This window comes from Biomphalaria glabrata, chromosome 6 (genome assembly GCF_947242115.1).
Source record: "Biomphalaria glabrata chromosome 6, xgBioGlab47.1, whole genome shotgun sequence".
Lineage (NCBI taxonomy): Eukaryota > Metazoa > Mollusca > Gastropoda > Planorbidae > Biomphalaria > Biomphalaria glabrata.
Genome location: NC_074716.1, coordinates 11,494,621 through 11,520,920, shown reverse-complemented (window position 1 = coordinate 11,520,920; position 26,300 = coordinate 11,494,621). Strand labels below are relative to the sequence as shown.

The 26,300-nt window shown below is 33.1% G+C and overlaps 1 protein-coding gene across 5 annotated transcripts in view; it reads left to right on the top strand.

Annotated features, from left to right (window-relative positions):
* Positions 1 to 578: 578 nt before the first annotated feature.
* LOC106071438 (alpha-mannosidase 2C1-like) overlaps positions 579 to 26,300 on the top strand; it is a 29,348-nt gene continuing 3,626 nt past the window's right edge. Inside the window, exons 1-29 of one of the 5 annotated variants that reach the window (XM_013231545.2) lie at positions 579 to 766; positions 1,695 to 1,792; positions 3,690 to 3,815; positions 4,387 to 4,510; positions 4,609 to 4,676; positions 5,313 to 5,490; positions 5,849 to 5,946; positions 6,127 to 6,218; positions 6,632 to 6,738; positions 7,742 to 7,852; positions 8,313 to 8,405; positions 8,860 to 8,976; positions 10,394 to 10,489; positions 11,615 to 11,706; positions 12,627 to 12,680; positions 13,628 to 13,754; positions 14,391 to 14,567; positions 14,775 to 14,805; positions 15,270 to 15,337; positions 16,126 to 16,294; positions 16,834 to 16,931; positions 17,355 to 17,452; positions 17,547 to 17,660; positions 19,364 to 19,436; positions 19,613 to 19,699; positions 19,908 to 20,051; positions 20,379 to 20,488; positions 24,353 to 24,432; positions 25,626 to 25,780. In XM_013231545.2, the coding sequence (XP_013086999.2) occupies positions 1,695 to 1,792; positions 3,690 to 3,815; positions 4,387 to 4,510; positions 4,609 to 4,676; positions 5,313 to 5,490; positions 5,849 to 5,946; positions 6,127 to 6,218; positions 6,632 to 6,738; positions 7,742 to 7,852; positions 8,313 to 8,405; positions 8,860 to 8,976; positions 10,394 to 10,489; positions 11,615 to 11,706; positions 12,627 to 12,680; positions 13,628 to 13,754; positions 14,391 to 14,567; positions 14,775 to 14,805; positions 15,270 to 15,337; positions 16,126 to 16,294; positions 16,834 to 16,931; positions 17,355 to 17,452; positions 17,547 to 17,660; positions 19,364 to 19,436; positions 19,613 to 19,699; positions 19,908 to 20,051; positions 20,379 to 20,488; positions 24,353 to 24,432; positions 25,626 to 25,780 (2,985 nt within the window). In that variant the 5' untranslated portion in view covers positions 579 to 766. Of the gene's footprint in view, positions 767 to 1,694; positions 1,793 to 3,689; positions 3,816 to 4,386; positions 4,511 to 4,608; positions 4,677 to 5,312; positions 5,491 to 5,848; positions 5,947 to 6,126; positions 6,219 to 6,631; positions 6,739 to 7,741; positions 7,853 to 8,312; positions 8,406 to 8,859; positions 8,977 to 10,393; positions 10,490 to 10,553; positions 10,650 to 11,614; positions 11,707 to 12,626; positions 12,681 to 13,627; positions 13,755 to 14,390; positions 14,568 to 14,774; positions 14,806 to 15,269; positions 15,338 to 16,125; positions 16,295 to 16,833; positions 16,932 to 17,354; positions 17,453 to 17,546; positions 17,661 to 19,363; positions 19,437 to 19,612; positions 19,700 to 19,907; positions 20,052 to 20,378; positions 20,489 to 24,352; positions 24,433 to 25,625; positions 25,781 to 26,300 lie in introns of all 5 variants that reach the window. The other 4 variants (XM_013231543.2, XM_056032827.1, XM_056032828.1 and 1 more) reach the window with 4 other exon arrangements.

Below are 26,300 nucleotides of genomic sequence, written 5' to 3'. Positions count from 1 at the left end.
TGGAGGTCACTCACGAAGGCCGCGGGATACACATTTGAGACCAAAAGAAAATCCGCTGCCGAGGACAAACGCAGACGGCGAAAAGACGGCGAAAAGAAAATCTAAATCAACCACCTGCGGATAATGGTTATGCTTGCCCTGGATGTGGCAAAATATGTAGGTCACAGCTGGGGCTGCGCAGCCACGGGAAAATACTGCACTCCTCACTAATCTTCGGACTCGAAGTCAAGCCTTATTATTATTAGGACGTAATCATCTTCTTTTTTGAAGTAACGTCTGTATTATATAAGATAAGATAAGATTAAGTTACTTGATAAAGATACATATTATAATATGTAATAATATAGATAGGGATCTTGTATCCGTTTAGAATAATAATGATTATAATAATAATTATATGCATGCATATACAATATAGACCTAGAGGGCTAGAATCTAGATAAAACTGAGATATCACATGGATATGGCAACACGTCAAATAACAATTTTGAGAGACTTTGGACAATAATAAATTGGACATTTTATTAATTTTATATAATTTATTCCGAGTACGAAAAGGTTAAAGTTCAGAGACTTTGCAGGCAATATTTGTCCTGATTAACCACCTAATCTATCTAGATTCTTGCCTAAGCCTAGACTGTCTCTAAATCTAGATCTAGATTTTTCTAGTTCATATTTAGATCTAGACAATATAACGTTTATATTTCACGTGTATTGATGTACAAGTACTAACTGTCACTACTACGGTAATAATTCAGTTAAAAAGGTCTGTCACTATACTCTATAGACTAGATTCACATTGTGATTATGATCATAAATCATAGTTATGATAGTATACTATTACTATAGCCTTCTAATCATTATTGTGAACCAAGCCCAAGCATTAGTTAGATCTAGACAATCTAGAGTCTAGAATCTAGAGTTTATAATAGTTTATTTATATAACAAGTTACATATTAATAGGGCCTACCCTAATAAATAGTCTAGATCTATATAATAATAATAATTATGATATAGATCTATAATCATTATTATAATAATCTATAGAATTGTTAGAAAAGATGAATCATGAAGGCATGGATCTAGACTACAGCTAAGTCTAACTCTTTATTATAGATTGTAGAGTCAGAGTCTATGTAATATGTAGATGAGTTATGCTCATTTGTCTAAAATTATATAGTTCACTTGATATTGAGGTTATAATAGTCCTAGATCTATAACATCTGTAAAAAAAAAAATGCCTAGTGTAGTGTTTTTAAGATAATAGATTTAGTATTATTATTATTTTTATTATATTACTAAAGAATATCAGTCTCTCAAGTGTTCAGGTTCGACAATGACACTGATAAAAATGACAATCTACTAAATACTTAGGAAGTAAAAATCCTTCTTAGACTTACAACAGAGGTGGTTTAATAGTTTGGGGCCCTGGGCAAGTATCATATGTAGAATTGTAGAGCCCCCTCATATTTTTTTTTGATGTGCTGATGGTAACTCAAGAATCTTCCCTATTCTTGCCGCCCCTCCCCCCCTGGTGTTTTAAGACATACAAGATGAATAAGATAGCTTGAATATGCAGCTTTGTGGCTAATCCAACTGCAAAGATCATGAATTTTATTAGTGGGATATAGGTTGTTAAATATTTATATTTTCTTTTATATTATATTTTATAAAATGTTTTACATAATTGACAGATGGATCACACACCATTCAAACATAAAAGAACGACACTGGAAAGGGCCGAAAAGTTTATTTCAACAATTTATTTTACAGATGTTAACCTGAGAGGAAGGTGAGTTAGTCATAATAAGAATCTCACTTTGAAGTGAAGAATGAAATATTGTTTCAATTTTTTTTTTATATCTGCAACATACAAAAACATGAAATAAATACAATAAATGATCGTGGACAAAATTGAATTCCAAGGACCTGTTCAGAGTAACATACTGTTTCATATGTGTTTCAAGAATTTTAGTAAGGACAAGATTATCAGGGGTTTGAAAATGTGGTTATATTGAAACCATAGATGGACGTTTTGGCGATGATGCGTTGATGATGATTTGGTCTTTTTGGCTCAAAATGGTTTAGATCTATATTATATATATATGTTCATTTATTTTAATTTGCCTTTAGAGGATGACACATCTAATTTTTACATGAGTCTTTGTGTTTAAGAATATTTGGAGGCAGGGGGGAGAACTCTACTTTTTTGCCCATTAGATTTAGAATTTCTGTGTAATATTACGTCACTAAACATCATACTATTGTAAGGGTTCATTTATCGTCCATGGATGCCTGTATCTCATCATTAATAAATGTAGTGCTGTTTTTTTTTCTTTAATTAGCCTCTAATTTTAGCTTGTGCATGAGTATATATTTATTTTCTAGAGAATTTTTTTTTTTCTCAATAGGTGAAGGCATTAACTTAGATGTCTATAAGTCTGTAAATGTCTATGAGTCTGTAGATGCCTATAAGTCTGTAGATGTCCATAAGTCTGTAGATGTCCATAAGTCTGTAGATGTCCATAAGTCTGTAGATGTCTATAAGTCTGTAGATGTCTATAAGTCTGTAGATGCCTATAAGTCTGTAGATGCCTATAAGTCTGTAGATGTCTATAAGTCTGTAGATGTCTAGAAGTCTGTAGATGCCTATAAGTCTGTAGATGTCCATAAGTCTGTAGATGTCCATAAGTCTGTAGATGTCCATAAGTCTGTAGATGTCCATAAGTCTGTAGATGTCTATAAGTCTGTAGATGCCTATAAGTCTGTAGATGTCTATAAGTCTGTAGATGCCTTTAAGTCTGTAGATGCCAATAAGTCTGTAGATGTCTATAAGTCTGTAGATGCCTATAAGTCTGTAGATACCTATAAGTCTGTAGATGCCTATAAGTCTGTAAATGTCTATAAGTCTGTCATTATTGTTTTTGTCTCTTTCTTCTAGCCATTACTTTCACCTGTTTAATCTCTCTGACACCCCCCCCCCCAGTCCTCTGTGCTCTATACCTATTTATATACACCTGAACTCTCTTTAAGAAAAGTGAGAGGATGTTGGTCAGGTCACAGGCCTAAAGTGGTAATATGATACCTAATCCTGTAATGGGACGTGTCACTATGATGTGGTTGCAGAGATGTTGTGCAGCTGGCGTCACCCAGTGCGTTCAACCAACAACTAACAGTGTCACCTTCACCCACAAAACATACCTACCCAAAATATTTTTCCTTATTAAGTCTTTCTTTCTATAATTATATGTTTCTAAGCTTGTTTGGGTATCAAGCTAATGTCATTCTATAATTGAGAGTTGGAAGTGTATCTCAATATCAGGGCCTCAGTTAGGACTGCCACTTATTAATGTTTGTAATATTTATTCATAAAAAAGTCAAAACCTTTGTTGAAACCTATGTTGGGGGGGGGGGGGGGCATGAGATTGTTGTTATATAAATATTTAGGCATATTTGTGTTGTATAAAAATGTGTATTTTAATTTTTGTTTGAACCCTTAGCACAAAAGCGTCCCTCGCCAAAATAACATCACCAAAACATCTTATACCATATTGAAACTGCTGGTTTTTTGCTGCTGGTTTGTTGATTCTTAAATATTTTTGAAATTATAAATATATTGTAAGATAGAAATTTATTACAATGATTTTACCCATGTTTTGTAATTTGTAAAAATGTTCAAATACTTACAGGTTATATACAGAGCGTACTTCTCTAGCGTCTATAAAACATTATGCAGCACCTGATAGAATTACATTCCAACAAGCTATGGAAGGGAATTTCCAACAAGCAAACATTGGCCAGTCTTTTGGACCTGTGTAAACATTTGTTTATTATTATTATTATTTTTTAATTCACACTTCTACATTTCAATTTCAACCAAACAGATTATGTTTCTTTGAGATAAAATTGATATTATAGAAGATAAAGGGACAGTTGATGTTAATATAAAGATTCTTTTTTTTGTTTGATCAGGTGTAATTTTACCCCATGTTTATATTTGCTAATACAAGTATAGTTTTTTTTTATTTCATTAAAATGATAAGTAAAGTTTGACATTGAGACCAAGCCACCTCTGTAAACTGATAATGTCATTGTCATTTAAGAAGCTTTGTCATTTAAGAAGCTTAATGACAAAAACACCTTTACTTTTCCTGACATGTTTCAAATAAACTTTAGAGCTGGGTGGAGTTAAGGATGTCATAACACCCCAATTTAAAAATCTTAGCATTTAACATGATTCAAACTTGAAATCATTTTTATTTTGGTATCACCATCATTAGGCCATTATAGAACCATAAAATCAATAGACTTTAAAGAAATATATAACATAAAAACATTTTGTTTCGCTTCTAATGTCCTTATTTGATGTACATCTTTTGTTTATAGTTGGAGCACACACTGGTTTGAACTTAAACTCAACATCCCAGCATCATGGAAAGAAAAGGAAGTTCACCTTCTTTGGAACTCTGGGACAGAAGCTTTGGTTTGGGTGAATGGTGAACCCCAACAGGTAGATATCTATTGGTACTGATGTTGTTATTGGAAGATACTAAAAACATGTCAATGATGCTTAATTTTATTGTCTTTTTTTGTTTGTTTGTTTGATAGGGTCTGAGCGCAGACAATGACAGAATCAGTTACATAATTTCCCATAAACTAGATTCTTCTGAGTTACAGTAAGTATTAAAGTTTGAACATATTTATTTGAAACATCACTACATATTTATTTCAAACATCACTACATATTTATTTCAAACATCACTGTTATGAAAATGTTAAACATATTTCATACGTCATTGTCAAATATTTATAAACATTTTAGGTCTATAGGAATTCAATGGACCAAAAAAATGTCTATAATGAAACCGAAAATTAAATATAAAAAAAAAAGTTCTCTTTCAATGTGTTACATCTAGGGCTAATAAAGTGATGTAATATTCTCATGGTGGATTGAGTGGTGATATGTTTACCCTTCACTTGACCAACTGATAATAAGTGTTTTTTTTTATGCTACAAACAAGTGTTGCTACACATAAAAGCTGGGAGGACTAAACTAATTTCCTAATATCCCAAACTGAAAATCCAAGTTGCATGTTGGATATTTATATATATATATATATAATGACTAATGACTTACTTTTCAAAGTTTGTTCTCTAAACTAGCCAAAAATATTTCACAGTGCTCTTGTGATGTCTAGTAAACATAAAAATAAACACTGTACATTATATGAATAATTGTTCTTGAGGAACGTATCTTCAACTAAATACAAAGATGCTTCATGTATTAATGTTAACATTTTCTTTCTGTTCAGTAAAACAATCTACATTGAGATGGCTTGCAATCATTTGTTTGGCATTGGTAACAGTGCACTGGTGAAACCAGAAGACGATTTAAAGACTTTCACGCTATGCCAGGCTGAAGTGGCTTTGTTTGATAGAGATGTGTTCAACCTCATTCTAGATGTGGAGACACTACACGATATCGCCAAGGTAACTGACACATTAAATTATTAAATTATAGCCTTTAAATAATGCTACTTTCATGCTTATAGCATGCTCAGAGCGCTATGGTCCAATCTCGTTTGTGGACCAGTGGGGAGGAGGGGGGGTATCTGAGAGAAGGCTTTCCTTCCTGTCTTTAGGTGCTTTGTAAACACAACTCTACTTGAGTCCGGTGTCCAACCTTGAGCCCCCATCATAGGTAGCCAAGCCAAGTTCGAGCGTACTTTGCCTCTCAACCATGCTTTCCACAACGAAGTCAGAAAATATTTATTTTGTTTTTGGTTTACATATGTTTGGGTGGATTTTTATAGTTTTATGTTATTTTTTTTTTTAAATGCTTGCATAGGAACTGCCTGATGAAGATCAACGAGGCTATCAAGCTTTATACACTGTTAATGACATGATCAACCATCTGAATGTAGCTGACAAAAGTACTTTTAGAAAGTAAGTTACAGAAGTATGCTAAACACACTCTGTATGACTTCACTTGGTCAATGTTTTCTTTTGTTTAAAGAAATAGCTAACTGAATCACTGAAATTAAAAAAAAAAATTTTAAATAGCTAAATGGAGATTATTCAAGTTTATTAACACCATAAAGAATTTGAAAATGTTTTTTATTTCAGAGCTCAAGAAATAGCTCAACATTTCTTCAGCCAGAGAAATGGACAAAGTCAACACACTGTGTATGCCATGGGTCATGCTCATATTGACACAGGTAGCCCCGTTTTCCCTTGGTCTTGTAATTAAGTTTGATCTGCGCCTCTTTTCCCGGTTCACATTAAATATAGATCGTCAATGGCGTCATGAAAGTAAAAGATAATTTTCTTACTCTTGTTGATATTCTGGGATGTAGGAATTAAAGATGGAAATTTCTGACCAAGATCTATGTCAATTAAAAATAAAATTCTAATTGAGACACAAATTTATTGAAAAAAACATTTTTGTTTTCACAATTTTTAGTCTCAAACAAATTGATTTTTTTAAAAAAAAAATTTAAATAGTTCATAAATTTTTTTAAGCTAAAAGTTGTTTAAAGTGGTTTACAAATATTGTAAATGTTTTTTAGAATTTGTTTTTAAAATATCTGTTTAATAATGATATTTTGTTCTATCTCACCACTGTTTTTAGCCTGGCTTTGGCCTTATGCTGAAACTATCAGGAAATGTGCAAGGTCATGGTCGTGTACCTTGCGTCTGATGGAAAAGTATCCAGACTTTAAATTTACATGTTCTCAGGTAATGTGTCTACCACATGGTGTTTAATTAGGTTACCAGGCACAAAGTCTAATTTTAAATATAGCATTAGTTGTTTTTTTTCTCTTTAAAATCATTGAAGCATTTTATATATTCATGGATGACTGCTTCTCATCACGTACTGGGGCAAATTGTTAAAACTGAAGTATTAAGATCTATATAGTATGCTAATGTAAAGCTCTTCTTTATAAGACCTAACTGTCCTTGGAACTGAAAAGTATAACTAGGACAATGACTTTTATTCAACCCACCTGGTGTCAGGTATTCATTAAAGTTAGGTGTATTTAGAAAGGTCACGAAAACCTGTATGTTTAAACTAGGACTTGTAACATCTTCTTTAATAACATCTCATATGAATACATGTTAACATCCTATATGGATACATGGTTACATTTCATATGAATACATGTTTACATCTCATATGGATACATGTTAACATCCTATATGGATACATGGTTACATTTCATATGAATACATGTTTACATCTCATATGGATACATGTTTACATCCTATATGATTACATGTTTACATCTCATATGGATACATGTTTACATCCTATATGATTACATGTTTACATCTCATATGGATACATGTTTACATCCTATATGATTACATGTTTACATCTCATATGGATACATGTTTACATCCTATATGATTACATGTTTACATCTCATATGGATACATGTGTATTGGCAGTTGCTGTAGGGAAAAGCCACTAATGTTTATGTGCTTTTTATCAATGTCATAGTTAGTTGAGATCTTAATAATTTAAAGCACATTTAAAAATCAACTTTCATTATTTCTCCAATTTCCAATATCTGATTTTAATTATTAACTTGTACAATCTAAAATTTTAACTTTAAGTTGTCCATTCTATGATATTAAGGTTTCCAATATATGATTTTAATTCTTAAATTGTCCAATTTAAGATTTTAACTTTTAAGTTGTCTTTTCTATGGTTTCAACTTGTCCAATCTTTTTTTAGGCTCAGCAGTATTCCTGGGTAAAAGACAATTATCCCAGCATCTGGAAAGACATTTGTCATTACGTGCATAAGGGTCAGTTTATTCCTGTTGGTGGTACCTGGGTGGAGATGGTAAGTAGCAGACGTCTGTAGGAGTTGTAGTAAATAGTCAATTCTTGCTTTCAAAATACAAACTTAAAGCCAGTAGTTGTTAGCTTATCTAGACATTGTCAAAGCACAAGCACTTTCTCTCTTTATTTGATATATGATGCTTTATCAAAAAAACTTAGTAAGGCTTAAAATATTTTTTTTTGCTATAAATATCTTTGAATAAATTGTAAGAACTTTACTGTTTTCTTTTTATTTTCTACTTTTAATTAGAGAGTTTAACTTGCTATTCAATTATAAACACATACACCAATCTTTGAGTTCTGCTAGTGTAAAAGGCACTTATGTTCATGTTTTTATTTGTTGCTTACTAAATGCCAATACATTTTTTGAAAAGCTCATTAACAGTCAAGTCATTGTAATAAAATTGGTTGTTTTTTTTTTTACATTTACATCTTGACTTCTTTTCATTATTTTTCCTAAGGATGGAAATATCCCTAGTGGAGAAGCTTGCATTCGTCAATTTCTTTATGGCCAGCAGTTTTTCAAACAAGAATTCGATGTGGTCTGCAAAGAGGTTGTCACAACATTTTACTTTGTTTTGTAATTTACTTTAAGTAGTACAAGTTGTTAGGCTTTCTATTGTGATAGTTTTTAAAATCTATTGGTCAGCTAAGTCAAGTTGACATTGTTATAGTCTTTAAAATCTATTGGTCAATTAAGTCAAGTTGACATTGATATAGTCTTTAAAATCTATTGGTCAGCTAAGTCAAGTTGACATTGTTATAGTCTTTAAAATCTATTGGTCAGCTAAGTCAAGTTGACATTGTTATAGTCTTTGAAATCTATTGGTCAGCAAAGTCAAGTTGATCATGGTTATGTTTAGCAACAGGTTAGTTCTGGCAACTTGTTATTTGCTCAGCTTGCTATTTAAAAGAAGCATACATTAATTTTCTTATCTTTGTAAATAAAATCACAATTTGCTTGTTTTTTTTTTTTGTTGTCTGAATTTTGCTTTTGTAATTTTTCAGTTTTGGCTTCCAGACACCTTTGGTTATTCAGCTCAGTTCCCACAAATCATGCGTCACTGTGGAGTCAGCAGGTTCCTCACTCAGAAGCTAAGTTGGAGTCTTGTTAATAAATTTCCTGTAAGTGGTACACATTTTTAAAAAATTAGTATCTCTTACAATTTTAAATCAATTTTCTTTAGAACTTCATGATAACACAGGTGTCAAGATTATCTACTCCCAGTTCTCCTAGCGCCCAAAAGGTTTAATTAAGTTAAAGTCTGAACTTGTTGCATCTCATACAGGTTTATTTCATTCAAATAATGATAATAATAATATGTATATCCTGAAGGAAATTGGTTTCACTATCAGATTACTACTACATATAACAGCTTACAACATAAGTCTTATTAGTACTCTTAATAATAATAATAATAATCTTTATTATCCGTAAGGAAATTTGTCTTACAATTTGTGCATTACACCAAACAAAAAACATTATAACTATAAGAAACCAAAGTGTACATTCACACCAGACTCACTCATAATTTACATGTGACAAAGTTTATACCAGATTGTTCTTATTTAATGATTTGATTGCCAGGGGAACAAAAGAGTGTTTGTGTCTGTTTGTCTTTGCTATCGGTGTCTTGTATCTCTTTTGTGATGGTAAAATCTTGCATTATGTTATCAGAAGTAATAGCAAACAATAGCAACATATACACAAATGAATATCTAGTTATTTTTAAAAAACTAAAACATTGAGATCATTGGTTTGAGAAACTCTGTATCACTACTTAGTGTGATACTTATATTTAATTATTGTACTGTTATGGAAGACAGTATTAACAGTAAACAATTTTTTAAATATTGATCATCAAAAGAGAACTAATCTCTACAGGTAAAAAGAATCACTTTGTAAAAATATGTTTAAAGGGAAGCAATTCAATGTATTTTTAAACGAATCTATTAGTTTATTAATATAAAAGTGTAAAGAGCATTCTAATTGTCCTCACCTTTAAAGCATGAGATGTTCTTTGATTGTTAATTAATGGATTGCAAAGTAAGACAACTGTAAAAAGGAAGTACAGTGACACTATGGGAAGTAGGAGATGCATATTGTACTATATATTGCATAATTTCCATTAAATATCTTATATTGTAAAATATTTTTATGATAATAAGCAATGGTTTATAACACTAAGTAAATATTGCCTCATTTATGATATTTTTACCCATAAATACATTGAATTATAGAATTTGAAGACTGTTAGTTTGGTAGAGGTTGGGAAAAATTCTTTTCCGAATTCCAATTTCATTATATGGCTGCCTGGTTGTGCAGTTTTCGCGCTAGACTGTCATTGGGACTTATCGTTTCAACTCTGAAGGAACACATTTTACAAATTCCAACCTGATAAAAAGAAAAATAGACACCATAATATTCTAATAAAATTTGCAAAAGAATCACTTGTGCATCACAGTGCACACTTATCAATATTGTTTTTCCATTTATTAAGTCTGAATGTTCTGATTGACTTCACTATCTAAATGCTTACAGCATCACACATTTCACTGGGAAGGACTTGATGGCTCCTCCATACTAGCTCACTTTCCCCCAGGTGACAGCTACCACATGACAGGGAAAGTCAATGAGGTATACTTTAATTCATGACTCTTACTTGCTGGCTTCCTACCCCCCCTGCTTGTTCTCTCACCAGCACCACACGTTCCATTGGGAGGGTATTGACTGCAGCAGTGTACTGGCTCACTTTCCCCCTGGTGATGATTACTGCATGAGGGGGAGAGTGGGAGAGGTAGGTGCTTATTTGTTTTAACTTTAACACGCAGACTTTCCTATATATACCTGCTAATTTAAGCTCTTGAGAAATACATCAGTCTTACTACTAGTTCACAAAACTTTGATGAAAACAGATTTCACTTTTTTCCTCTTTTTCACTTGTAATATATCTTCAGAAACATTAATACTAATATTATGTTCAATTAATGGTAATCTATATTGCATTTTATCATTTGCACCATTTTTTTTTCTCTAATGGGCTTAAATATACTCTGTGGGTCTTGGAATTTCTATTTCTCTCTTGATATAATCTCTTCAATACAGATGTATTTGAAATTTAACAACTTCAGAAATAAAATGTTCTCAGTATCAAAATACTCTGAGTATTTATGTTTTCATTTTTTTTAATATTATTTTTATCTGCTTTGAGCACACACACACAGACACAAAATTATCCAAACAAACATTGCAAGTTTTTATCTATTTTATTTAAATTTTGTATAGCAGTTTCTAAAAAGTTTAAATACCAAAACATTTGGAAAGTTCAAGTAAAGTAATTTTATAGAAAAAAAAGTTTATAAATTAATTTAAAGTCAGCTATGGAAAAACATTAAAACGTTTCTTAATTTTTACATATATATTTTTTTTATTTGTGCCAGAAATACAATCACTATTTCATATTCAAAAGATGTGTTCTAGATAGTTGCTAATTTTGAATAACATTATTGCAGTTTCTGAAATATGAATGATTTAATCCAGGAAGTTTATACTAGCACTACATTAAAGAAGTGAAAGTATTAAGACTAATTGACTTAAAGTAATTTTATACAAAAAATTTTTTTATAAATTAATTTAAGAGTCTGCTATTGAAAAACAATCAAAGCTTCTTACTTTTACATATCTATTTTTTATTTGTGCCAGAAATACAAATACTTTTTATAAATTACTCATCTCTGCATTCTATATTTTGTATATTGACAGCTGCTAAAAACAGTCAGAAACTTCAAGGACAAGGGGAGGTCCAACCGTTCAGCTTTTCTCTTTGGATATGGTGATGGAGGTCATGGGCCAAGGTAATGGCAGCATGTGGTTCAACAAAAAAATATATTATATGTTATAAAATATACAATGTTAAAAATATAAACTTTGACAATGTTAAAAATATAAACTTTGACAATGTTAAAAATATAAACTTTGACAATGTTAAAAATATAAACTTTGACAGTGTTTACCAAAAAAAAAAAAAAAATTCATTGGAAATGAACTACTGTGGAACTGTGGGTAAATGGGTTTACTTAAGTTTGGATCATATTGGCTAATATTACTCACCACTTTTCCTTTTGGTTGAGTTTTTGTTCCAGTAGACAAGAATTCCTAGGCCCCTAGTTAAATTACAAAAGTAATCTAGTGACATACCTAATAAATTCTTCTTGTTTTGTCAATTTAAAGAAAAAATAAAATTCTCTTTAAAGATTTTGTGTGTGACATATTCATATAATTAAGTATTTATAAACTACTAGCCTCTGCATTCTCAAGACAAGGAGATGTAGATCTGAGCCAATCTTTAAACTCTGATTTCATTTTTTTTTTTTTAAATCTAGGACTTCATGTTAATTTTTAGATCTTGTAATTAGTAAAAGAAAAGAATACAATAAGTTCTGAAGATGTAAAACGAATATGGATATCAAAATAAAGACTGAAGTGCTTTATGCTAATTGTTGTAAAAGATTGATCTATTCAAAAAAAAAAAAAAAAAAGAAATACAGTTTTAGAACACAATGACCAAAACTTTCTCTAAATTTCAAAGTCTGTCCATGAGAAATTAACATTTCCAGATATAATGTATAATGCTGATTTGGCTTCATCAATTATAACCTTGCTCATGTCTTTTCTTCTTGGATATATAAATTAATTGTAAGAATTGTTGTTTGATTGTATTTAATATATGTATTATGTTTCACTCCCACTGACATTTCTGTGTATCTTGTCACAGTGAGGACATGCTGGGTAGACTGGCCAGACTTTCAGACTGTGATGGCTTGCCTAAGTAAGTTGTCTTGGAGTATTCACACTTAATTCTATCCCAATGATGTTGAGAGTTGCCCCAGCCTTGTGAAACAAATGTATAAAAACTTGTGTTGTAAACTGGGAACATGAGGGCTGAGTTTGTAAAGTGCTTGGCATCTGAAACTAGAAGTCCCAGGTTTGAGTCAGGGTGAAGACTAAGATTTTTAATTCCAGGATTTTTAGGGTGCCTCTCAGTCCACTAATCTCTAATATTTACCTGACTTAAGGCAAAGTAAAGGCTGTTGGTAGTTGAGCTGACACGCTTGTTAACCCATCTATCACAGAAACTGATTACAAGAACTAAAAGGGGTATTTTACTTTTGTTGTAAACTAACTAACACTGAGAAACACTAGAAAGTCAATGCTCCCAACTCCCTCTCCCCCTTTCTTTCTGCCAGGAAAAGTCACTGACCCTTTGTTCACACCCCAATCAAAACACTAAACAGTCACAAACTGTGTTTCTTATCCCTCTCCATTAATGAAAAAGTTTCTTTACACACGTGAAATACTTTTTGTATGTATAGAAAATCTGAGCCCTCAAAAGAGATCTGACAAGTTGTAGCCTAAAAATCTGAGATTAATCAAATAACTTTCTCATCTTTACTACTAGCTAATACTAAGGATATTTGTTTTCTTCTGTCGAAACAGAATTTGAGCTGTAGTATATTCTAGTATAAATGAACACACACATATTTTTTCAAAATCTTTTAAAAAAGCCCTTTACTAGTAAAAATAATACAAGCAGTCAAATTTTAATTTGGTTTTTACCTCTGCTTATTTTTGTTTTTCTGTCATTTTTTTTGTAGATTTTTTTTAGCTTGGTGCTTCTGCTATTTTCTTTCTTGATTTTCAGTTGTAATTAAAAAAAAAACAGTTTTGTTCCATTGCCATGATATTGAAGTGAATGTAGATTTTGTACTCACCCAGGGTAAAACTGTCTGGATCAGATGAATTTTTTTCTTCCATTGAACAAGAAAACCAGAACATGCTGTGCAAGTGGAGGGGGGAACTTTATCTAGAGCTACATAATGGAACATACACAACATGGGCCAAGGTAAGGTTTAGATTATCTAGAACTACACAATGGAACATACACAACATGAGCCAAGGTAAAGTTTGGATGACAGTGTTGTATTGAATTAATCTTTCCTTATCTTTAAGATGTAGACAATACTGAAATCCATAAATTCATTCAGTAGTGATGCAAAACCACAACTTAAATCTTGGCATGAGTTCTAAACCAAACACATAAGACCAATCTTCCTTTTACAAATTATGTTCATTTTATTAAGGAACCAGATTTTTCAACATTATTACCATTTTACAGCCAGCCATCAGTTATCCTTCTTTCTAAAAAGATAAAAAAACGTTATCACTTTGCTAGTAATCTAGATATGTTTTGTCATGTCCATTCGGTAGCAAAAATATAATTATATTTATCATTTGGTTATTTTTTTTATCTTACTGTTAGTTAACTTATACCTTTTATGCAGCTGGGTAAAAAAAAAAGTGAAATGTTGAGCAATTATAAAAGGAACACAAAATTCAACATTTTCTTTCTATTAAACAAATCCTAGCAACATGACATTTGTGTTTGTGGTTTGTAGGACGCACCATGACCTATTTAAGCTGGATTTTTATCAACGCTAGTTCTAATGTTCCACTAAGTGTGTCTCACTGTGTCCTACAGGTGAAGAAGTACAATCGTCAGTGTGAAATCTTGCTACAAGAACTGGAGACTGTATGTACTTTGGCAAGGGTGACAACTCCAGATTTCACTTATCCCAAAGAAGAGATTGAAAGACTGTGGAAACTGCTGTTGTTAAATCAGTTCCATGATGTTCTACCTGGCAGCTCCATAAATCTGGTCAGTCAACTAACACTTGTTCTTCTAATACACCAACTAAATTTTAAAATTGAATAATAGTTAAAACATTTAGTGAAAGTTAGTATCAGTCGCAATTTTTTTAAAGTCTAATTTAATATTATTATTAAACCAACCTCATATGTGAAGATGTTCTTTAAAAAATTTATATCATTTATTTATTCAAGTTTGCTGTGTTTTTTTAAACAGGTTTTTCTTGATGCTATAAAGTATTATGAAGGTCAGTGTAGTCTGTTTATATTGTAATTAGTCATGCTTCTTCCCTAGTTCAATCAAAAGTTTTGTGGTTCACTTAAAATTTATATTGTATGACATAAATGAATTAGATAGTTTTCTAACCACGTAATGCTAGAATGAAAAAGACCAGGATAGCTCTCCCTTTTTTTTTCTTTTTTTTTATTTTATTAATCAATCAAGACATCATTAAACAAAATCATTTCAATCAACTATTCTGTTGTGTAAATATTTTACTTTCACAATTCTGGAGAAAAAATGTTTCTCAGATTACATTTAGCATTTTGTTTTCATACTTGAGACAGCTTCTGATCATTTCAATAAAAGTCTTAATAATTTATAGTTTAAAGTTGCCTACTTTTCAATGTCATTCTTTCTCTATTTCCTATTAGTTTAAATGTTTCCATTGTTGATACGTAATGTACTTCAATATTCTTTGTTTTCTATCAGACATAGAGAAGACATCAACCAGTCTTATGAAGAAGGCCTTGAAAGCCTGCATAAAGTCAAATGTAAAAGTAATTGATACCACTTTTTTTTGGTTCATTTTTTTTAATTTATTATTAACCAAAACTAAATATTGTCAGGATTGAGATAACAACTGGTGAGATTTTCATTTTATTACCTGACCTAGCAATCACCATCACCGTAGACCATCAAATTTAGTTCTCATATTTCCAATGTTTGGATCACTGCCTAGTTATATGGTATGCACTGTCAAAGTCCTGAGTACAAACCCTGCCTGCTGACATCCCAGGACGTCTTGTGGGAGGTTTGGGCTAGGATGTAATAAACTTCAATTCTGTATGTAAATCAAACAAATTGAATTGGTCCATTTTTTAAAGTTTGTTTTAATATTTTTAAAAAAATATGATAAAATATAAAATCATTAAAAAATATCTTTCTTACAGTATCAATCAATAAAACTTTTATTCTACAAGTCAAAAGTTCAGATAATTTGATGTACCGGTAATATGACCTTTAACTGACATTATTTTATTTGCTTTGGCTTGTATTTGACAACCAAAAACAGAATATCAAATCTTTGTGAGTTTTCAAGTTGCTTAATCAGCCTGCCTCCCATAATCTATCAGTATGTGTATAGGTAGGGCTCTTTTTCATACAGCAATAGTTTGTAGCTTATAAATTTGTTCATAGCTTCAAAACAAGGAAAGTCTTTTCTTGTTTTTATACTGATTACTGTGGGCTTGTCATTGAGGTAACTAGTGATACGAAAACAAAGAGAATACAACTTGAGTTATCCTTGAATATTATTTTCACTTCATGTTGATCTCTTGTACATCAGGACGATTCTCAAACTGGAAATCAAGTTGAAGTCTATGTTGTCAACACCCAAGCTTACTCCAGGCAGGAAGTGATGAATATACCTCCAGCCAAACTGACCTCTCCTATAATGAAGAAGAGGAGAGTCTCAGCCAACAGTATAGACATTTATGCAGATGGGGTTCAACTTGGTAATGCTTTCACTTTCTTTCAACTTTTGATTCCAAATTTTAATACTGTGACCTTTGCCCTGTGAATGATAAATAAGTTGGAGAAATCTAATATTTAACTATGCCTACTTTTTTTTAATAATGCTTAAAATTAAATTATCGAAGATATTAAAAATCCCATAAGACAATGAATTCAATTTATGCAACACTTTTTTTCCAAGTATAAGAACATTTGCTATACATATTAATTGTTATTGTTAAACTATCTCTTTCTCTTCCCTGATATGATAATACTTTTTTAGGCCTAGCCTCTACTTCTTTGTGTAGGTATTCCTGTTAACTTTAAATTACTTTTTCACTTATTGGTATGATTAATGATTAACATTACAGATTGAATTATGTGCCATACTGGTAACAATTTAATGAGTTCAACTTCTTTTAAATTAAATATAACTCTTGAAAATAACAAAAAGTCTTATGACAAACATTAAAATTGGCATTAAAAATTTAGATATGTACATTTTTTGTTTAAAGTTGAGACTATTCTTTCTTCTATGTAGTGCAAGTTTCAATCCCTGGCTTGTGTGTTTTGCCATTAAGTCAATGTATTGTTAAAGATGAGATTAAGGGAGACAATAAGCTCCAACTACTGAAAGAGGTAAGAGTTATGTGGTTTTAGTGTTAATGTATTATCTCTCTATACATTGATACATTCTCATCTTGTCAGGTAAGTGTTTTATTGACTTGACAATTGAAGTTTATAATGTACAAAAAACTTCCTGCTGGCTGGCAGGGGATGACTTTCCATCATTGTTTATAGTTGGTATTATTTTATTTTCAGGCATTAATGCATTGAGATTATGATAAATTAAAGCAAAGCAAGTAATCCAATATTGATTGAGATGTTGTGTTTTTTTTATTTGGCTTATATCAACTCAGTCTGTCTATCTGTCTGTGTGGTGGTTTAAATCTTTTACACATTATTTCTCCCACTTCCTGTTCTCATATCAAGTCGAAGCTTTGCACAATTATTCCATTTCTTTTACAAACATATTAAATGCATATTTTCTTGTATCTCCAGGATGACCATTACATTTTGAGCAATGAATATGTTAAGGCTGTCATTGACCCGTTGGGTCGTGTTACCTCATTAACTTGTTACAATAAACAGACTGGCAGGTAAATCATTCTTTAATGGTTCCCATTTGATAAAACCTTGTGCAAAACTGTTTGGCTATTGTTGGTCTAAAAATAAAATGTTTTGCCTCATCAGGTGGTCTAAAGAAACTATTGACCATCAGCACCCAGCCAATCAGTTCCTACTGTATGATGATGTGCCTCTCTACTGGGATGCATGGGATGTGATGGACTATCATTTAGAAACCAGGTTAGTCTCATTGAATTGGAGACATGAATGTAACAATGTGAGGTTTAGTAAAGGATCAAGAAATGGTTGAGCTTCATTTTGGCTTTCAAAATAAAAATGAAAAAAATAGAAAAGTAGATTTGACTTTTATTGACTGGTGATTAGACTTATAAAGTTTCAGATGTTATTTCAGAAATGAAGATCATTGCAGGACTGCAGGGGATAGCAACAGAGTTTTATTTAATTTAAGTCCATTGAGATCTCGTCTGAAGCACATACTAATCAGACAAGTCATCTATATTTACAAGTAGAACAAGGCTTTTTATTGGCTAATTGGTTAAGTGCTTGGCTTCCAAACCTTGTGTCTCAGGTTCGAATCTTTGTGAATACTGGGATTTTGATTTTCGGGATTTTTAGGGCGCCCCCTGAGTCCAGACAAGTCTAATGAGTATTTGACTTTATTTTAGTTGGGGAAAGTAAAGGCAGTTGATCGTTGTGATGGCTATATGATGCCCTGCTAGATAACCGTTGGCCAAAGAAACAGATGATTGTAACATCATGTGCCCTATAGGTCTGAAATGGGAACTTTCCTTTTACTTTATATACAAAGTGAAATAGGGTTGCACTGGTTATTGAATCATTTGGTTGTTTGTTTAAAAACAATTTACATGTTTTTACATAATTAGCTAAGGAAGAAAAATAAATGTTGTTTTTTTTTTATCCTAAATATTTTTAGTGTAAAACTGCCATAGCCTTACTTGCTTCTTTTAATATTACAAACTTTTTTAAGACATTTTAAAAACATATTCAAATTTTGCATACTCATATTAAAACTAATTGTATCTTGAACATTATTATAAGGTGAGATTGTCAAATTAAAGCATACGAAATAAACCTGACTGTTGTTTACACATATAGCTATAGATGGTAGCACAAATGCTGAGGTTTCCTTAAAAAAAAGTAGCTATAATGATTAGCTAACAGAAGCATTGGTTAAAGGCAGTCAGCTTTCCACAATGTCTTAAGCTATGTTTACAATCTGGTGAAGCTCACCTTATAATGAGATGAAATGATGTTAGTACTACTGTTACATTGAAATGAATTTCACATATTCTATCAAAGTGACACATGCAAGGCTATTTAACCTGCTCTTCAGTAGTTACACATCTACTTAATCTATTAATGTGTAGGAAAGTTGTTGGGTGTCATAATCATTTTTTGGTGGTCAGACATACTTTAAGAACATCACTAACAAAAAAATGTTCTCGATATACTCCCCCGCCCCCAACATGTTACAATCAACTTAAAAGGGAGACATAACTAATAGTTAGCTGTCTGGACATGTGGTATGTGCTGTGGACTGTCGTCATGATGGCCCCAAGTTTGTACTCTATCTGCCATTATCTCCTGTCATCTGTCATCTTCAGTGCCATTTATCTCCTGTTGTCTTCAGTATTATCTCCTGTCATCTTCAGTGCCATTATCTCCGGTCATCTTCAGTGCCATTATCTCCTGTCATCTTCAGTGCCATTATCTCCTGTCGTCTTCAGTGCCATTATCTCCTATGGTCATTCAGAAGGTTTTGGCTTGAAATGTCCGAATCTTTAAATAACAGATATAAAAGAGTTAAACTTTATTTATCTAGATTGCCTATTTCAAATTGATAGCATTTTTAAAACCCTATTCCAAATCAATCTGACAAAATATTTGTTTTTCCTTCTCAGAAAACCCTTATTGACTCCTATTCAGAGGGTTATTAAAGGTGAACATTCCAGTTCACTCAGGATTTCTTTAGAGGTTAGTGTCATTACATGTCAATGTCACCAGTTTGTATGATTTTTTTTTGTTATATTACATGAACATTGCAACATGAATATTTATGTAAAAATTTCTTAGAAATGATCATGTCCAATCTTTTCTCATTTTTGACCAGTCTAAAGATACATGACCAAAGTTATTTTTAAACATTTTAGACCAGTCTAAAGATAAGTGACCAAAGTTATCTGAGACAAGAAATAGTCCTGGATGCTGATACTCCCTACTTGGTGTTTAACACAGAGGTAAGTGAGCACAAACCTTTATTCTTATTGCTAGAGCATTAGTGAAAATGTTTGCAATTTGTTTAAACCTAGACAAAGTTGAATGCCAACTGATAATAACATCGCTAATGCAAGCAATGTCTATTATGATATCTAGAGCAGCTGTGTCAAAACAAACACTTTCTAGATTTCATCCATTCCTTAACTTTTTATTCAAATGTTTGTGTAGGTCACCTGGCATGAGAATCGCAAGTTTCTTAAAGTTGAATTCCCAACAACAATTCATGCAAATGAGGCAACGTTTGACATTCAGAGTGGGCACCTGAAGCGTCCAAACCATTACAATACTTCCTGGGACTCTGCAAAGTTTGAGGTGACTCATTTGATACATAAGGAATAAATACTTTAAACGATTGTTCATATTTAGAAGACATTGCCACATGTCAGTGTTAGAAGATTTAGGTTTCTTAACTCTTTATCTCCTAACTGACGATACCAGCGTTGATTCCACCAGAATATGGTAAATAATTACGGAGAGAAAGAGTTAAAGCACACACACAATTATTAGTTGTGATCTTATGTTTTGAAATTGTGTTCAGTGAAATAAATCTTATTAATAAAATTAATTAAAATTGAATGATATAATTGTTTAAAAAATGACTACAATGGCTTAAACATTTCAATGTTATCTGTTGTACAGGTTTGTGGTCACAAGTGGGTAGACTTGTCAGAGTATGGCCTTGGTGTTAGTATTCTAAACAACTGCAAGTATGGTCATTCAGTGATAGATGGCATCATTAGGTTATCTCTGTAAGTTGAATCTTTTCTTTCTAGCAACAGTCAACTATTTATATTTTACCATCACATTGTAAGTCCTTGAAATTTTAAAAGTCATACAGAATATTGAATCTTTTAATCAGGTTTAGTCTTATTACCTTTTTTAGTTTGGCAACAACTAGGTGGTGGTCTGAGCCAATATCTGCTCCTCTCCTGTTTCGTACATCTAGTAATGTGCTTCTCCAGTTCCGCCGTATGGTAATGTGGTCGATTTGATTCTCTGTTTTATTGTCTGGTGAAACCCATGTCACTTTGTGGCATTTTTTGTGGGGGAAAATGCTGCCTCCTATCACTAATTCATTAAATGTGCAGAAGTCTGCAAACATTTCTCCATTTTCATTTATGGTGCCAAGTCCATGGGTGCCCATACTTTTCTCTCTCTCTCTGTTGTCACTTCCCACTTTGGCATTCAAGTCTCCCATGACGATCAAAACATCTCTTGTAGGTATTTTGTCAACTATACTTTGCAGTTGGTCATAGAATGTATTTTTGTCAGTATCACTTGCAAGGTTGGTGGGAGCATAGCACATAATGATGTGAACATTTTTGAACTTAGACAAAAATTTGGCTCTAATTATTCGTTCTGAAACTGGTTCCCATTCTAAAAGACTTTTGAAAGCTTCCTTGTTTAGTAGTAGTGCTACACCATTTTCATGTAAGTCATCTTCTTTTTCCTTTCCAGAGAAGAGAAGGGTTTCTCCTGATTGCAGTCTTGTTTCACCAAATGTGTTCCATCGAACTTCACTCATTCCCAGGATCTGTAGTTTGTAGTTGGCCATTTCCTTGGCAGTTTGTGCACATCTACCTGGTTCTAGTAAAGTGCGGACATTCCATGTTCCCAAGTTAAATGCTGCCTTCTGAATAAGGAAGTGTTTCTTTTTCATTGGTTTAAGTAGAGTGGTCGGCCTCACAGGATTCGTTCGACTTTCCCTGCATAGCTTCATAAGTCTCCTTTGTGGAGCTCTACTTTCGCCTCTGACAATGTTTAGTGTTTGTGCTTTTGTTCTGGTTTCTATAACACTTTTTTTTTTCATGGACAGGTTGTTAGCCTATCGCACAACCCCTGTGTCCCGGGGAGGGGGATGCACCTTTTGTCTGGCCTCTTTCCTAACAGACCTGTCCGCTTGGTAGTACCTGCCAGGAGTGATGAGCTCCCGCCGGTATAGCTCTGAGGGTCATTGAGGCACTCAAGCTGTCACACCACGGCAAGGTATGTGCATCAGGTGACGCTGGCCAGCAATAAAACAGAAAGAAACAAAAGGAAAAGATTTGACCTAGACAAGCTCAACAACACACAGATTAAAAAGGAATTCCAACTATCCCTTCAAAATAGATTTGCTGTGCTACAACTAGATGAGGCCAAACAAAGCGTCGATAAATCTTGGCAAAATTTCAAAGAAATTATTGCTGAAACAAGCAATGAAGTACTAAGCCTTAACCCTAAGAAGAAAAAACAGTGGATTAGTGACGAGACATGGAAATTAATCGAAGAAAGGAAATGCGCTAAACAGGCAGTTAACCTAGCAAAAACAAGAAACCACAAGCAACAATCAAAACAAGACTACCAAGCAGTTTCACAGAAAGTCACCAAAATGCTTAGACAAGACAAACGATCATTTTACAATAATCTGGCAGAACAGGCAGAAGAAGCAGCAGGTAAAGGAGATATAAAACAACTATACAAAATCACCAAACTTCTCAGTACCAAAAAGGATAATTGCAATGTTCCAGTCCGAAACAAATACGGAAAACTACTTTCTTCAATAAATGAACAACTTGAAAGATGGAAAGAATATTTTCAAGAAGTGCTCAATAGACCTAAACCACGAAATCCACCAGATCTAAATGCAGGACCAACACTAGACATAAACATGGAAGAAATAACAAAAGAAGAAATAAGGAATGCACTCAAACAAATGAAGACAGGTAAAGCAGCTGGAATTGACAACATACCACCCGAAGTCCTAAAAGAAGGAGGAAGTGAAATAGTTGACCAAATGCACAAACTACTCAACAAAATTTGGTTAACAGAAACACCTCCGGGTGAGTGGAAAAAGGGCTTGCTAATTAAAATACCAAAGTGTGGAGATCTATCACAATGTGAGAAATGGCGAGGCATCACTTTGCTGTCAGTACCAAGCAAGATTTTTAGCAGAATCCTACTAAACAGAATAAAGGGAGCATGTGATGAACACCTAAGGGAAGAACAGGCCGGATTCAGAAAAGGGAGATCTTGTGCTGACCAAATAGCTACACTCAGGATAATTGTAGAACAATGTGTCGAATGGCAATCTCCTCTCTATGCAACTTTTGTTGACTTTGAAAAAGCTTTTGATAGTGTCGACAGAGAATCTATCTGGACTGTAATGAGACATTATGGGATCCCCAATAAAATAATAACCATAATCAAGAACCTTTATGATGGTTTCACCTGCCAAGTAACCCACTGTGGCAAGCTGTCAGAGGAATTTCCAGTCACAACAGGAGTCAAACAGGGATGTCTTCTTTCACCACTCCTGTTCCTTCTAGTACTGGATTGGGTCACAAAAGAAGCCTACTCTAACGCAGGGAAAGGAATCCAATGGACTCTCAGACAAAAGCTGGAAGATCTGGAATTCGCTGATGACATAGCCCTATTATCACACAGACTACAGGATATGCAAGAAAAGGTCACAGCTTTAAGCGAAGTAGGAAAAAGAGTAGGCCTCAAAATAAACCACCAAAAAACTAAAGTACTTAAAGTAAACAATAAACAAAGTGGAGACATAGTATTGGATTCTCAGACAATAGACCAAGTAGAAAATTTTATATACCTTGGGAGTGTAGTCAGTATATCAGGTGGAACAGATGAAGACATTAAACGCCGTATAAATCTAGCACGTCAGACATTTACACAGCTAAAACCAACCTGGAAATCTCCTTACATCTCAAACAAGACTAAACTAAGAATCTTTAATTCTAATGTCAAGGCTGTCCTGCTGTATGGTTCTGAAACATGGAGAACAACTGAAGCCATAACAAAAAAAATACAGACCTTCATCAACAGATGCCTGAGAAATATCCTAAAAATACACTGGTATGACAAAGTAGAAAACACCAAACTGTGGGAGATGAGTGGACAGAAAAATATAGAAGTGCAGATCTTAGAGAGGAAGTGGAGATGGATTGGTCACACCCTTAGAAAAGATACCAGCAACAGAGCTAGGCAGGCCATAGAGTGGAACCCCCAGGGAACAAGACGCAGAGGAAGACCAAAAAGAACATGGCGACGCAGTGTACTTGAAGAAGCAGAGAAGACCGGGAAGAGCTGGGACACCATCAAAAAGCTAGCAAGAGACAGTGGAGAGTGGCGTGTTTATGTCGAGGCCCTATGTTCCACGAGGAACTCAAAGGAATGATGATGATGATGATGAGTCTTATTACCTTGCTTTCATAGTGGTTCCAAATAGTAAAAGGGGGTTCAGAAAGTGCTTCTTATTTTTAAGTCAGGAAAATATTTTTTTTAAATCTAAAATTAAATAGTAAATATAAACAAGAAATGTTAGGTCCTGGCAATAGCTGCTGAGAAAAGTGGAAATAAAAAATTGTCAATATTCAAGATTATATGAAATTCTATGTACCATATCTTTGAAACTAATCAACAATTAAAAAAGAAAATTTGTTATATCTTAGTGAAAGTAGAAGGAAAATACTATTAGAATTTCTGACTTGCTTAAACAGATGTGTTTAACTTTGTTACTTAAGATGAATGGCTTACAAAGGCATCATTCTGTTATGTCATGAATATAAATCATGAAGATTATGTCATTAGTTGCCTACATTGGTATTACATTCCAGACTTAGATCTCCAAAATCGCCAGATCCAAAGGCAGACATGGGAGTGCACACATTTTCTTATGCACTCATGCCACACTGGGGTAAGTAACTCACACACTAAATTAACTTAATCTCTGCTTTTGTAGTATAGGTATGCAGGTACATAAATACCATACAAGATTTGATTTGATTAACTGTGACCTCCATCTTCAGCTTCTTCAACTTATCAATGTTCAAGAGCACAGTAGCGGATATAGTTCTTTTAATTTAAAGGGTGGTGCAAAATTAGGTGGACAGTATTTTGGCAATAATATAGCGCTAATAACAAAGTTGAAATAAGGAGAATTTAAAAAAAAATTACTGATGCATAATCTTATTCCAGGGGGTGCAGTGGCTGAGTGGTAAAAGCGCTTAGCCTCCGAACTGAGGTCCTGGGTTCAAATCCTGATGAAGACTGGTATTTTGATTTAAGGATCTTTGGGCACCTCTGAGTCCACCCAGCTAATGGGTACCTGACATTAGTTGGGGAAAGTAAATGTGGTTGGTCGTTGTGCTGGCCACGTGACACCTGCTCATTAACCGTTGGCCACAGAAACAGATGATTTCATCTGCCCTGTAAATCGCAAGGTCTGAAAGTGGTATTTTTCCGCATACTAATCACCTACTTTTTGGACCACACTGTATTTATAAGACATCCCAAGTGTATCTTATTCAAACTAAATAAAATTCGCACAAAAAAATTAAAAGAGTCCATTTGGCAAGCTTATTTTTAAAGTGAAAAATACAATTTCAATATTTTTTTTTTACTAAAATTATGTTTCACTGAGGATTTGAAACAATTAGATGACATACCAGGAGGTGACATCTTCATTTTTTTTGTGTGGCATTTGTTTTTACCAAAAATGTCCATGAAATAAAATTTCTAAATCTTTTGAACTATCTTGAAAAATTATAAATGAATTTGATGATTGTTCAAAGAAATTAATAATTAAATAGATTTTTTATTAGCAAATTATATAATTTGAATTTTGACATTTTTGTAGTGCTACAGATGTAAAATGAACATAAAATGAACATTAGTATCTAATTTATTGAATAAAACAAAACTTAAATGTAAACAGAAAAGAATATACAGTCATGTATTTCTACTGTAAAGGCTTAGATGTCAAATTAAAATTTAAAAAATAGTGAACCAAGTCTGTTTGAATAATAAATTAACGTCTGCACCCTAAAAAGTATTTCGATTTCACATTAGTTATTAACATAACTATTTATGCATTCTTTTATTTCCCAGGGAATTTCCAAGAAGCAGACGTGATTCAAAATGCCATAAGTTTCAACTGTCCTTTACAACTTATCAGTGCTCCATCCGCACAGCTTAGCAATATTGTTAGTCAGGGATTGTTTACATTAGATACCAAGCAAGTCGTAATTCAAGCCATCAAAATCGTGAGTTTATAATTTTTTAATTATATTATGATTTCAGTTACAGTATACTGGATTTTATTTCATTCTGGTCACATATGACCGTGCCAGAGAGCTACACTCTAGCAGACCCTGCAATGCTGATGTCCTCAGATTTTATCAGCTAATTTCCTTCTAAACTGCTGTGTAGTGTGAGGGATGCTTCAACTATAGCCAAAGCCTAAACTCTCATCTTGGTTCTCCATGAGCCTTAGTCATCTTACAACTGAAAGAGGCCATAAACATAACATCCCATTTATCAAAGAAAAAGGTGAATTCTGCTTGGCGAGCCAAGATCTTGATGGGACGCGTGGTCGAGGGGCTAAGTACGCTTGAACTTGGCTTGGCTACCTATGAAGGGGGCTCGACGTTCAACACTCGACTCGAGCAGAGTTGTGCCGAAATGCAGCATGGAAACACCTTCTCCCAGATACCGCCTTCTGGTCCACAAACGAAATCAAAACATAGTGCTCTGAGTATGCTATAAGCATGAAAGTAGCGTTAT